The sequence below is a fragment of the Sinohyriopsis cumingii genome, chromosome 3 (assembly GCF_028554795.1).
Source record: "Sinohyriopsis cumingii isolate HCF-2022 chromosome 3, ASM2855479v2, whole genome shotgun sequence".
Taxonomy (NCBI): Eukaryota; Metazoa; Mollusca; class Bivalvia; order Unionida; family Unionidae; genus Sinohyriopsis; species Sinohyriopsis cumingii.
Window position 1 is genome coordinate 60,303,025 of NC_142963.1, and position 15,264 is coordinate 60,318,288.

The following is a 15,264-nucleotide window of genomic DNA, read 5'->3' on the forward strand; positions in this document are numbered from 1 at the left end:
CGACTATAATTTCCACAGCCCAAAATTTCCCCATTTTCAATATTGTCACACAATGTTACAATAGCTACAACTGAAATATAAATTTAATAAAAATGAATTACACTTGAACACTATTCCCATAACTGAAATGATTATGCTTTGCATTCTATATATGCAGAAAAATCCAACATCAAAGAAACATTGCTGCTGTTCACAAACTGTCAAAAATATAATATATATTGGCTTAAACATTCTTATTCAAGGCAATAATATGGAATAACTTTTGGTCTTGTACATGCATCCATCATCTCTTTAATTTACCTATAACAGGTTGTTCCACTTCCTGAATCTACCTATGCAAATTAGTACCCACTGCAACCTTCAACACATCTCACTAGATATTGTGAGTCAGTTAATGTGAAACTTTGATTTTATACCTTACCTCTTTTCATTTAATTGCCGCTATTTAAACTGCCCATGGGATAGTCTTATATCAGTTCCACTCATTACAGCTTACTGTTTATACATACTACATGTAATGGGTATAGACTGAAAGTATTTTTGTTGTTTTTTTTATAAAAAGATTATTGAAAATTGTGTTTTCTTGAAACATGACTGTGTCAGGGGGGTTTGGGAGCACAAAATTTGTATTTTTAGCAAAGCTTTCATTGATAAAATCAGATATCAAATTCATCTAGGACAGGTAATCTGATTTAGACTGTGCCGTGTTATGTGATCTATGTCAACATCTTGAAAGTACATTTACTCATTTCATCCGCACAATCAAAGTTTCCTCAGGCAAACTATTTCTTTTCCCGACAAGCCCAATGGGCACCTCACTTTGAATACAGGATGGGCCTTAACTAAAATTAGAAGGGCCCCAGGCATCAGGCTATCAGATTTATTTAGCACTGGCTATCCACATAGTGCTGAAGGTACACATTTTGCTACTGAAGTTGTGTGGAAAAGGAAATGTTAATGGACAGATGAAAAAAGATGTAGTTGATGTATTTTCATAGTTTTTTGAAAAGTTCATAAAACTTCAACTCCCTTTTGAAAACTTGTAAGCCACCATGTATCTTTCATTAGTCATATAAAGCTGATATATATATATAAAAAAATCTTTTCGTAGGTAATCCTTGTTAGATCCACACTTTCAAATAAGAACTGTGACACTGGTATAGTCTGTCAACCTGTCTGCATGTATGTAAATGGGTGAATCTATTAATATGCATATAATCACATTAATTCTAGGAAAATGCATTAATGTAATTTTAAGCAATTGTTTTTGTGTACAAGAACTGCAAAAGTCTGAATAAGACTAAAATTTTATGTAAGGAAAAAATAATCATGATTTTATGACTTCATGGTGTAAAATAAGTTTGTGGATATGAAAACGTGAAGATAAATTTTTCAGCCTCCCATCGAAATTGATGAATAAAGTACAAATATACCTCTTTATAAACTGCTGGTATTGTGGACTAAGAAATACACGAGCTGGTGACATGTGTATTATCAGCTCAGGTGTTTCATCCTTGTCTCCTGCTCCGTTGGCTTGTGGAGACAGCCTCTGGAATTGTTCTGAAGTCGTTACTGAATCTAAGTAGTTCATATCAGGGCAATCCAGAACTAAAAAAAGACATAGCAAATATAAGTTTTTGAGTCTAATATGAACAGACTATTGAAGATGATGCTGTTGATGAATCCAGACTAATTAAGTGTTCTGTTTTGACGTTTCCAATTAAAATTTCATGGGTGATAGACTCTTTTAAAACGTTTATTCCAATATACCCCACCCCTCAATTCTGGAACAGTCCTGATGCATTACACAATTTTCCTCTACAGTGTAGCAAAACGTCAATGATAATGAAATTACAATCTTGACATCATGATTGTGTAAAAATGAGCTTAACAATTTTATGAGAAAAAAGTAACAGAAATGACATAAAATTCTAAACTTATGAGTGTGTTATAAAAATAACGAGTCCTCCAAGAAAGTGGCACTCTCTATCCAAAACGAATTTCCACAATTCAAGACAAGACCATTTCTTCTTTGATTTTCAAATTACCTGTTATGGCAGCCATACAGGAGGAAAGATCAACGCCATTTTCATTTAGGACAAACTAGATACTATAAGAAGACTTTTTGTGAAAAACCCATTTTGACATGAACATCCATTCTGGAGACTTAGTGACAAGATGTTTCAGTATGTTCATTGTGGCAGCCGTAGTGGCTGCATGTGGGGTACCATTTTTATTTTGGAACAACTAGGTATCATCAAAAGTCCCCTGGTGAAAACCCCATGCTGATGTGACCTTCCATTTAAGAGAAGTGACCAAGAAAATTTTCAAGACTTCTATTATGGCAGCCATACTGGAGGTCAGATCAGCACCATTTTCACTCAGGACGAACTAGATATCACAATCAGTCTTCTGATGTAAACCTTGTGTTGAAATGATTTCCTTTAGTAACAACTAGATATTACACGATGTATTTTGAATATATTTACATCTGAAACATCACTCAAGAAATTATTGTGATTTACTTTTAAAAGCATGTTCTGCTCAAGTTTCAAACATTACCATCATAGAAAAAGTATTTAAGGAAGCTAACTTGAAACAAGCCTAATCTTTTACCTAATTGTGAAAATTTAAATAAAATATCAGTTGTTGCTGTGTGTGGTAACACAAATTGGACACTATGCCAGAAGCAAACTGGACACTATGCCAAAAGCAAATAGGACACTATGCCAAGAGCAAATTGGACACTATGCCAAGAGCAAATAGGACACCATACCAAGAGCAAATTGGACACTATGCCAAGAGCATAGATGGATTGAAATTACTTTAAGCCAAAAATCCATGCAATTTGACTTTTATCATTAATATACTATGCATATGTGAACATTAGGTATATACATTTTTATTAACTTTTAAAAAGAGATCTTTCTGATAGGGGCTGTATAGGTATTTTATGGTTGTCAGCAGATGGAATCCTGTTGTTAGTGATGTAACCTGGTTGTATCATTAAAAAGACTGAACTGTAAAAACAAAACTGTAGGTAGTTTGGACTGGTGGATAGAGCATGGAGCTAGCTTACACTTCATGCCAAAGCCAGGACTGTCAGGAAGTATGTCTTGTATGATAGTTGCTTCAGCAGAACAGTGGACATAAGTTCAAACTTTGCAGAGTTGAGCCATGTCAGGACACATGATAAATTCCACTTTGAGAACAAGGTTAGCAAATGATGTCGGGATGGATCAAAAGATGGTTTGCAAGTCTGAGAGATCTTTGGTTGTGGCTAATGTTAAGATGCCCATGATGTCTGAGCATGTCTGAAATCATGGAATGATATCCCTTAATAGTTATCGGCATAACACTTCAATGTCTGCAGTGTGGCTGTTGATAGTGATATCTAGCACTGAGGCATCATGCCGCAGACATGTGGCATCATGTCCCACCTAGTCACATTATCTTGACACTAGGCCAACCAGTCCTAACACTAACCTCTTAATGCTGAGTGCCAAGTGAGGCAGCTGCTAGTACATTTTATGTCTCTGGTATGACTCAGCCGGGGTTTGAACCCATGACCTCCCGCATCCAAGGTGGAAGCTATAACTTCTTATGCCACAGGGGCGGTCAATTGATACAATGAACATTGTTGTTGAGATGGAGGTATTGTCGGAACATCATCATGCAGTTGTACCCAATAGACTTCTGAGTGCAAGATCACAAAAGATTTTAGTGATAGTCAGTTTCCTTGCTTTGATTAGTTTTTTGTTTTATTTTGCTTTTTTCTGCATTCAGACATGAATTCTTTTGTGGCCTTTGTAAGTTTGCAGTCTAGTTCTTGTAACTGACACTGCATCCAAACTCTGATTGCTACTAAATTTCAGTTTGCAAACAACAGACATCAATGCCCCATTTCTAAATCATTTTCAAACACGAATGTAACTGTCATGATTGTTAAAATCACTACTTCAACAATTTTATAACGTTATTTAATATTTTTCACTGTGTACTGTTTGTCATAGATATATAAGATACTGTATGGGTGACACAAAATACTGAAAAGCAACAGGTCATGTAAGTTTAGTCACTCACAATTTGCATAATTTATTTGAAAAGCTAATTGTGAAAATGTCAATAACGAAAGTCTACTTTCTAGTGCATTTTTATGCATTTCTTTAAGGTGCCTCCTCACTGATTAAACACGTGTATACTAGAGGGTCTATAGTCATGGTACATTGTAAGACGTGTTCATCCTGATGAGGATATGGGGTGGGGAGAAGAAAAAGAGAGATGGAGATGAAGGAAGGAAAACAGTAAAGAAGCATCGGAATAAAAATGAAACAGACCTAAATATGGAAACACTGGTCTAAATAACATACATAATGGCCACTGTAGCAATAATATTTTTCTCTCCTATTGCTATATTTCAGTATCTCATTATGAGATATATAATGAATCTGAGTACATGCTTACCTATAATTGGCCTACATTTCTCCTGTGGGAACAAGATCTCATCTGGATTAATCTGCAACATATGCAGACATGTCCTCCATAAAAACAACAGAAAATGTGAAGAAGGGCTTGGACGATTTTCTCTGATTAGTGGGTATAGAAAGCTGAAGGCTTTTGGCCAAAAATGCATTTTAGATTCATACAAAAACTGATCATCGTGGACCTTATTATTGTAAAGTATTGCAAAGTTGCAACTTCATTCCAATAAAACAAAAATTTAAAGAAAAAAAAAAACACTTACCAAAACTTTAAATAATACTTGAAGAATTTCATAATGTTCACTGTCACATCAACTTGTTCTCCAATACCATTAGTGCTGAAGTTATTATTGGTGCATGTCAATGTACACAGTAATTTGTCAATTTGTCAATGTACACAGTAATTCTGTTACAATAATTTGTCAATTTTTTGAAGCACATATTATTACAATTTTCTTTTTCCATAACAAATCTATCAAATAAATGCAAATACAACAACTATATACATATAATTGCACAAATTCACTTGTCTTTTCCACCAGTGGACACAGACTGTTAATATTTATATGCTAGTAATGCTCTTTTTGCAGCCTTGACAAAGATTTCATTTGCTTTCCTTTTCACTGACTTGTTTTGCCAATGTTCAATTCTTTTATTTTCATTCTCAACATTGCTTTTTCTTTTCAAACTCAGCCTTGTATTGTTGCCATGCAGAGCCCATACTTAACACCAAGGCTGTAATTTGTGCTTCTATGTTTCAAATTTTCTGTATGCAGCTTCTTTTGCAGATGCTGCTCCAAAGTCTTCCAGATGTGATTGCAGACCTGCCAACCTAGAAACGACCTCAATTCAGACTGTCAATATTTTGGACCAGTTTTCGGTAAGGTGTAGCAAAATATCAAGTAATGATATTGCAAAGTTGGAAATCATGCATTTAAAAGTCCAGAAGTGTGATTCAAGACTGATGAATGACAATAAACATTTGTGTTCAACTCATAAGTTTGTAAAGTTTACCTGAACCCTAATTACCTCTTGTACAGTTTCAAAAACTGCAATTCCTAACACTACATGGCTCAATGGCTTCTTGATATCTCTCAGCTTCACATAATCCATAAAAACATTAATGTGGGACACCAATGCAATAATCTTTCCCACTATGTGACATATTAAAATCAAAACATAAGGTCCACTAAACTAACTGTTGCCCTTCCTGACTTTTCCTCAAGACTTTGAATTTTCCCTTATATTCTTCTGTATCATTACAAAATATCAGAGGAGTATCGTCCCTTTCCTCTCAACCTCTTGCTTGCTGGATGTCATTTAAAAGCCAAATAAGCAACAGCTTGATTATGCTGACATTTTGCACAGCAAAATATGAACAGTTTATAGCATCTGAGGTACTTCGATACAGTTAGCCTGGTTCCCTGACAAATTCCACAGTATCCAATAAGAAACTGGATCCAAATCAAATACAGACAAGCTAGTATCCCAATTTTACTGCAAACAATTGTATTTCCATAATTTGTGCTTTTCTTCCATAAGTCCATATTTTAAGGATAATTTCTGTAAGACTTATGGCAAAATCGTAAGAGTTGGCAGGTCTGTGATTGATGTAAAGTGTATGTAAATGAAGTAATGTTGGTGCAATTACTCATCATAAATTAAATATTGTTGTTCTAAAATTTAATAATAACATATTTTAATCAAAGTCTATACATATTATATTACATTTTTTTTTCCATAACAAATCTATAACAAAAATGCAAATACATCAACTATATACATATAAATGCACAAATTGAACTGTCTTTTCCACCAGTGGACACAGACTGTTGATATTTATATGTTGAAGGCTTTGCACAGTAACTGTCATCAAGAAACATCCACATGAAAATAATTGATTGCTATGGACTTTAACAAGGGTGGCCAGGTACTAATCTGGATTAAGAAATTAGCACATTAGGTCTAACCATCACAATAGAGGGTAGTACAAATTTTATTTTGCGTACCTTTCACTGTGACATCAGAGTGCATGATGTTAAATCTAGTTTGTACTGGTTCACACCATTAGATATAACTTGTCCAAATATGTCCACCTTAGTGTATCATTGCTTTTGCTGAATGTATTTCTTGGGGGAAAGTAAATAATGATCTTTGATGGATAGATGAAGCCTAATACATGTAGTAAACAAGCCAGTGAATGTACTACTGATGATAAACCAATAGACTGGACTTCAGCATGGTTCCATGTATAAGAATTAAGTAATAAATCCATCATAAAATACCATTTTATTACCCACCTACAAACAGCACAGGTTCAAATCAGTCATTCCATAATGCATCAGCAGATGTGGATATATTGTGTTTGTTTTATATCATCAGTAAAATTACAGCACAGACCCAGATTTATCAGCACATTACACAATGGCAGATCTGGGTGTAATTTGTTAATGTTTAGGTGGGTGTTATACATACATAAATATGGTACTCTTCATACTGGAACACTTAACTAAAACCAAATGAGACAAATATATTCTATCCTTAAATTCTTGATTAATATGAATTACCCACCACTTTGCCATCCAATAATGTCACACAATTTCCTCTTGTCAACTCTCCAATCATAGGACCCCTGAAAAAAATAAAGTGCCATATTGTACATCCTGGATTTCTGTAGAATGCAAATATTTAAGTAAATTTTGTTTCTCAGAGATTATTTACCTGATCACATTAACATTAGGGATATAAGCCTGCAACCTCCCAAATCCAGCCCTACTAAAAAGATGAAATATTCATGGTTTCTATCTCATTTAATCAAAGGGTAATAAATCTTGCCCATTCCCTCTCCTTGCCACCACCATGTGTCACTAGTTATTAAGCTGAGCAATGATGCTTGCCAGGTGGGGTGGTTAGGTTTTTAGGTAATGGGATAGTGTAAGTATTATCGAAGAAACATAATTTGCATTAAAATTTGCTTTCTCCTTCAAATATGTTCCTCAATAACATTAGGAGAATAGGTAATAGGAAGATGGATTGCTGAGCATCAAACCTATACCTTAGGTATCCTTCTAGGGAAGAAAGACTGGATTCCCTATGTGAACGAAACCCGCTCTACATCTTAAAGCAACATAGCATATGAACCCCAACCACAGTCAGGTTAAGATTTTTATTGAAAATTTCTTACTATCAAAATTCACTGGTTAATCCAGCAAAGCTAATAGGCTGTGTCGATTCATTGGGTCTGGTTGTCATCTTGGCTGCAGCTATGGGACCCACCAGATTTAGGTTTTGAAATTTTAGAAGACTGACACTACATGCCTGCCAACAGCTTTTATGGTGTCTCTGATCAAAAGTTGCATTTGAATACAAGGCTTGCCGAGATTGTTCTTATTTCATGAAATGAAATTTTCACAAGATGGCTCTGATCTTTTGTGAATTTAGAATAACACCAAACATATAACCCACTTAAGCCAAAAAGACCTACCTTGGGAGCTGATGACCTGCCTTCTCACCTTCACAGGGAGAAAGAGACATTTGTGCATGCCACAACTTGTCTCTGTGCACTTAAAGTAGCCCTTGAGGGCACAGACAGGAGCTTGAATTGCTACTTCTCTCGACTTATCTATCAATGAAAGTGAACATATGATGAATCTCTGACTGACCCTGATGGTGACTGGATCCTGGCAACTATACCTGGTTGAGTCACAAGGATCGCTAAACCATCTGATCTGACATGAAGATAGTTTGGTCAATTGAAAAGGCAAATCTCTCAACATGCATGCTGAAGCTAAAACTTTCAGGAAACAGATTAATATGATAAAAGCTTCATCAAGGTCCAGACGAATTGCTAAAAAAAATTCTGAATTTAGCCATAATAAGATCCAGGTCAGATTCCAGTCTGAAATGGGGTGAGGGATTTCTGATAGGTCTTTATCATGATGATATCTCTTCTGCCAGGATGCCTGAATGTGTCAGATATCATGGAGCAGTAGCTTTTAATGGTAACTGGTGCCCACTTCTCTGTTCACAGGGTCAGAGAAAAAAGTTGGCTAGTTGAGGCATACAAAATGACCCTGTTATAGATTCAACACTTGTCCCTGAAAACATGCCCCTTTCCCTCATAAGCATTAAGTACCTTCTTGCTCTTCTGATTCTTGCCACAACTGATTGTCCATTCTATCTTTGCAAGAGCCACAAAAGAGACAAAAGTCCAGACACAGATGTAACACTTGCGAACATGCTTGTTTGGAAAGATCTGTTGTTTTTGCCTTAATTCTGGTATCATTTGATCAAGTACTGTATGTAATCGCGTATAAACTGAATAATTTAGGAAAAATTAAAGGCCTGGAAGATGGGGGATGGTCGACTTATCCGCAGGCTAGTGTCTAAACTTGACAGTTTTTAAGTCTTTCTGTTGACTACTGTAAAAGCTGTAAATCTTAGAACATGATAAAATAATTTTTTTCTGTGTCCTATAACAGATGCATGTAAAAAAAATCATTTTCAGTGACCAAACACTTTTTGAATTGCTATCAAGTATTATGATTCATTTTGTAATCATTTTGCATGTGCATATTTTCTGATTTCTCCAACATGAAATAAATCCCTCCCAAACATATTAGATGTAGACTTTGCTTTAATCATTGTTTTGACGAAATTGTATTCTTCCATACAACATTTCAGCAAGTCCTTAATAGCTGTTTCATTTAAGCTGAATCAAATGCTCATGAGTTACTCATTTTCAATGATATATGCGATCCTACTAACTGAGGTAACATTTATGAAAAGGTACGCATATTTAATTGTACAAGGCACATAACCATCATAACTTACATGTTCACGAAGAGTGGTAATAATAAAGGTTAAAATTCTCATTATAGATCAACTAAGATTACCATCAATCTATGTTAGTGTTGTGTTTTGCCTGAACGACATCAAACTTTCCACACAATTTAAAGCTTGATGTTTTTGACAGCAATACAGGCCAGTTAATCATTAAAACCCTGAAATTGGCTTGTGTTAACTCATTAACCCGTGCCACAACTACAACTTGTCATACTTTACCTTCCCCATCTCCCAAGTCCCACGATAACATGGCACAGTTTACCTAGCTTGTTTAATGAGCACCAAGTCCGAGTGGCAGTATTAGTCTAGACGAGTTAAATTGTCACAAACCATTGGTTGATTTCAAGCCATTTCTTAATTATGCAGGCATTTTAACCAGGAAAACAGTGAATAAAGGAGAAGCGGCTCCATCAGATGATTTGGTCACACATGTATGGATGGCTGATTCACAGGGAGAATGGCCAGCATGGTTACCATCCACGTGGAAGGTGGTCCAGTTGGTACTGGTACCAGCTGTATATAGGCTTGCCTGGACAGATGGATCTATCACTAAAATCTCTTTGGTAGTCTTACACCATGTGAGATGAAGATCTATCACTAAGATCTCTATGACTGCAACTGTATGTAGCCACAGCAGTAAAATCGCCTGATTGAGATGGCTGGTTTAACTGGCTTGATGGCTTTGGATGGCTATAAAATAGTGAAGGATAGATCCTTGGTTTCACTTTCTTTCTGTTCCTTAATTCATGGCCAAGAGCCATAACAATATTTGCAGAATTAATTCTCTTAAACTAAGATAAACAATGAAAGACTTCTCTTCTTGCTAAAAGATTTCTGTTTCTGGAACTTTACCCTTGCCAGATCCCTATACTCAAAAGAAATATTGACACATGATATGAGAAAAAGAACTTACTCTGGAATTCCAAGCTCCACACATTTCTCAAGATCCACACTTCTAGGCTTTGGAAATGGCTGTGGAGTAAACGTATAGATCTTGGTTATGCAGAAATTACAAGGAAATTAGATTTCAGTGGGTACAGTTTGCTTTTTTTATATTGGGGGTACAAAGAGCTAGACATAAATACCCGCATTTCCCAAAATCTTAAGGATCTATGGCCTAAGACATCAATGACTTTACTATGAATAAGGTATATACTCACTTCAAAATTGAGTCCAACTGCAAAGAAATAGACCCTAATCTGCTTCTCATAATGCTCTGAAAGAGGAGGGTCTATGGTGTTTGTCCTGTTGATTACTCAAAACAAACTGCATAAACCCAAATCTGCTGGCACATTATGTTGTTGATGATTCTTCCACTGTTATGACCATAACAATGTGATCCAAATCACTGAAAGCATCTCATATAAGTTGCTTAACCTTGTGAAAAAAATTAAAATAAATTATTTAAAAAAAGTAATTCCTTACTTTAAATTTTGTCAGCAATATTATAAAAGACTGTAAGATGGATAGTAATTTATCATCTTTTGTATTATATTGTCAAAACTACAGCTAAGATGAAGCTGTATCACTGGTGATTTTTTGAAACATTAACTTACATGAATGATGAATGCAACTGCAACTTCTGAATCTACACTGGCTAGCTTCTGTCGCTTTCTGGATTCTGGAAATGAAAAAGAAAACTAGAAATCATTGCAGAAAATCTTGCTTTTTCGACTGTGAACCATTTTATACATGTACAATGGATTGGGTACTTTTGATCTTTTAATTCATCAATATGCAACATGTAACAATGGACTGGGTACCATTTACTTTTTATCTCAATCATATGCAACATGTAACAGTGGACTGGGTACTTTTTTATCTTTTAATTAGTCAATCTGCAACATGTAACAATGGACTGGGTACTATTTTTTTCCTTCTCATTCATATGCAACATGTAACAATGGACTGGGTACTTTTTTATCTTTTAATTAGTCAATTTGCAACATATAACAATGGACTGTGTACCATTTATTTTTTATCTCATTCATATTCAACATGTAACAATGGTCTGGGTACATTTTAATCTTTAAGTTAGTCAATTTGCAACATGTAACAATGGACTGTGCACCATTTATTTTTATCTCATTCATGTGCAACATATAACAATGACTTGGTACTTTTTTATCTTTTAATTGCAGTATCAGTACAGTTAGTATAAATATTGCACAATCTGTGGAAGTGCATACACTTTTTTTTAATCAGTGATCATCATACGAGCTTGATCTTTATACATGCTAACTGCTACTGAAATTTCCATGATTTGGATACTAATGCTACTGAAATTTCCATGATTTTGATACTAATGCTTAGCTATCAAACTGAACAACATACTATATACATATCTGATTAAAGAAAGGACTGATAACAAGGGCTATTCAGAAAATATTAATTATAATAAAACAATCTGCACTAATCACCAATTTAGAAACAAAATATTGTTAAAAAGAACAAAGTTGAGAAAGTTTGTGTTTTTTGGCACTTTTTTTGCTATAAAAATAAGGGCATTTTGTCCACATATGCTTATTTTCATGAATGTATGTATTAATCAGGTTTTATAATATAAAATGTAAACAACAACAGACATTTAATTCTTTTTTAAAAACAAACACCTCTGTAATGTTTAGAGTAAATAATATTCAACAGTGTGGTGTGAACATCATTGACTGAACTAGTTACAGCATTAGTCTAGAAGATGTACCTCTAAATCTGTTGGATACAGGTTTGTGCCTGCACAATGACAACATGATTTCTTTCCTCCCATACGCATACCTGTCTTCTATTCATTTAAGCTTATAGAAAATGACTGGAAATTCAAATCTAAATAATAGATAAAAAAGTGATTTTTTGTTTCCTTTTGAAACATGTAATACCCTCCCCCCCATGATACTTGATAGACTTAGCATTGTCATACAATACCAAGCTTCTGTCTTTAAAATCCATCTGACAATGGAAAATAGTCTGAAGAAAATGCACATTTTGCTGCTGACAACAGTTCACTGAAGGTGACGCAAATGTCATTAGTTTTCATCTTTTATGGATAATTCTGCCATCTTAATCAGGACAATCTAGTGGCCCCTATTTCTGTTGTTGGTCTGAATAATTTTATTTTAAAATATCCCAGTTGAAAGTTAGTAAAACTTGCCCTCCTTCCATTCATGAACTATAACTAACAACAGTATGCTTGCATTTGTGGGGAAAGGGGGAGGGAGGAACTGTTTGTAATATGATTGGATACAAATTCTCAGTGAAACACACTTTTTAAAACAAAGTATAATACACAATCACATTAACAGAATAGGCAAGAGGAGGAGGAAATGCCTGAGCATCCAACCTATCTCCATGTCACCCTGCAGAAGCACAATTACCGCTCCGCTGAACTGACAAACTTCTCCTATCAGGAAGGCAGCACAACCAAAGATTACGTATTTTTACTCACGTAAAGGAGTGAAGTAAAAGCTTAAAATGGTAAACATCTGGGATTCAGGTGGCCATTAGTGGGCAAGAGGAGGTAATCTGTAACAGTTATTTCCCTTCATAAATATTATATAAAGATGGATAGAGGTTTTTTTATTCATTGATATGCGAGAGGGTGGATTAGGAGGTAGTATAATTACTTTCCTCATGTTAATGTGAGCAGGTAATGTACATGATAGAAACAATTATTATATAGTTTAATAATCTCAAAAATAGCCCTATGAAAGAAAATTATAAAGTAAATGAACAGGAAATCTCAACCAAATAATGACCTGCTGTAAAATCAGCCATGCAGGCTTTCTGTTGCAGATAAATGACATGATTGCATTGTGTGATACTTAAAAAAATGAATTCATGAAAAAACACTCTTCTTTCTACATTTGATTAAAAAAGTCCACAACATTCAACATGTGCAAATTTGATGAATTTCTAAACATTTATGTTGTTTCTTCTGAGTTTATCCTGGGTAGAAACTGTCAGTTTCTGACACGCTGCTTTGAGCTTTATTTGCTGTGTCATTTGGCAACTAACAGTTTATACCATGATAAACTAAGAAAAAACAACATTAAACTCTTAATTATTACCCATTTCACATCTTCAATTAAATTTGGAAGACAAGTCAGTGTAACCTTCAAAACAGAAGAAATAGGGCAATGTCACTGTGCAAAGAAAATCTAATCTAGAACAAATCTGAGTAAATGAGCAAAAATAATTAACAACCAGATCATTCACACTTTACTTCCTGCTAATGCAAAACAACTGCAGCCAGTGAAAATGGAAACTGCCAACAATACCCACTTCCCTTCTACAAATTAACCAGGTGACTATAACTCGGGTGGTTTGGAATCTGGCTCCTAGCCATTTCTGTGCTATTTTTTTATGTGATCCTGTTGGCACATTCAGTGGCTGATTATATATATCAGGCTAAACAAAATATTACAAACTTGTTCCCCACATATTATTTAAATGGATCATTTAATAGCATCTATTGTGCAAAGTTTCTCTGTTGCTTGGCATCTATATGGACCTAGTTTGGATGCAATACTTCCAGTGTTAAGCGGAGAACATCCCAGTTAGTTCTGACTGGTGGTTAGTGTTTTACTCTAGACTTGAACAAGCAATAACCAACAATTAAAATTAAATGTGACATTTTTCTCTGCATAACACATGGGAAGTGTAGGTCTAAAATTTTCTGCAAGTTCACAAGATGCAAAGCAACAGAAAAACATTGTGAGCAGCAGGGGGGGCGAATCCGACATTTTGTCCAATCGTTATTTTGCTTAATTATTACTTCTGCACTCAGCGGATCCGGTGTAATCAGCGCTGGTAAAAAAAAAAACGACGTCGGTCCATCTTACACGATGGTGACGTCATTTGGTTTAATTAATACCTTCTGCGCGCCGATCCCAGCGTCGTCAGCGTCCGGTAAACACAGCGACGACCGCGTCGATGTCATTTCCCCCCCTGCTGCTGGATAATGCTACCGCGATGGACATAACCAATGTTATAGGAATTTGATATTTTTCCCCATCGTTGATTTTAAAAACTCTTCTGGGGTTGGTACCGGTTTATTCTTTCGTCGGAGATATTCCATTGCCAATCGATACTGTGGACTTCCACAACCGATACAAATTCTAATTTTTCCTCGGACGCCCTTGCCGCATCCAAGGCAGGGTTGAGGGCCGTCCTTACATCCCTGTTTTGCCGTGCAATTATGCACACCGCAAAACTCACCGTAACAATTTTTTCCGCATCGTACTTTTGATCCCTGGGGGAGCCATTTGCATTTATTGACAGCTAGTGCTGGATTAACCATTATTATTAACTATTAAATAAATATTTAATTAAACATTAAACAGTATACTGTATAATGGATAATAATTATTCCGATATTGACATGTTTGGGCGTGGAACATCTTACTACGAGGAATCCCCGGATGAATTTTTTAGGTCCCCGGAAACGTATCACGATATGCGAGAATACTACCGAAGGAGTTTGGGTCCATCTTGGAGCGTTTCCAGTAAAAAATCCGCAATGGAACTCCTCACCGTTGCAGACCACCAGGTTCGTGGAGTAATCATCCAGCGTATGGGGAGATTTTACGTGTTTGTGGATAACCCGGACATAGTAGAATTTCAGGGGTGTTCCGCTGTTAATGAGATTATTCCGAAACACCGGTGCAGATATCCTACCATCGACGTGGATTCCAAGACGCCATCGCTGTCTGAGTTGTTGTTGTATTTCCATGAGTTAGTTGATTCCATTAATGATGTTCTAGTTTTTGAAACCAGCGGCGGTTATCACATCATGTTGAAAACGATCCCGGTGGATTTCGAGGAACATCAATCACTGTTGAAGAAAGTTGCCGCGGATAGACCAACATGGAATGTTGATACACAAGCTGGGCTGTATAGCATCAAATTACCCAGAACTAGATCGGTAAAACCAAACAGCGTTGAT

The 15,264-nt window shown here is 35.6% G+C and overlaps 1 protein-coding gene across 2 annotated transcripts in view; it reads right to left on the bottom strand.

Moving 5' to 3' along the window:
• LOC149802944 (zinc phosphodiesterase ELAC protein 2-like) overlaps positions 1 to 15,264 on the bottom strand; it is a 105,357-nt gene that overhangs the window by 45,635 nt on the left and 44,458 nt on the right. For both annotated transcript variants that reach the window (XR_016420111.1, XM_089952459.1), the window contains exons 7-11: positions 10,883 to 10,947; positions 10,240 to 10,298; positions 7,053 to 7,113; positions 4,465 to 4,516; positions 1,434 to 1,608 (exon numbers count right to left, since the gene is read on the bottom strand). Coding sequence is in view for 1 of the 2 variants with exons in the window: in XM_089952459.1 (XP_089808585.1) it covers positions 1,434 to 1,608; positions 4,465 to 4,516; positions 7,053 to 7,113; positions 10,240 to 10,298; positions 10,883 to 10,947 (412 nt within the window). In the remaining variant the exon portion in view is untranslated. The remainder of the gene's footprint in view (positions 1 to 1,433; positions 1,609 to 4,464; positions 4,517 to 7,052; positions 7,114 to 10,239; positions 10,299 to 10,882; positions 10,948 to 15,264) is intronic.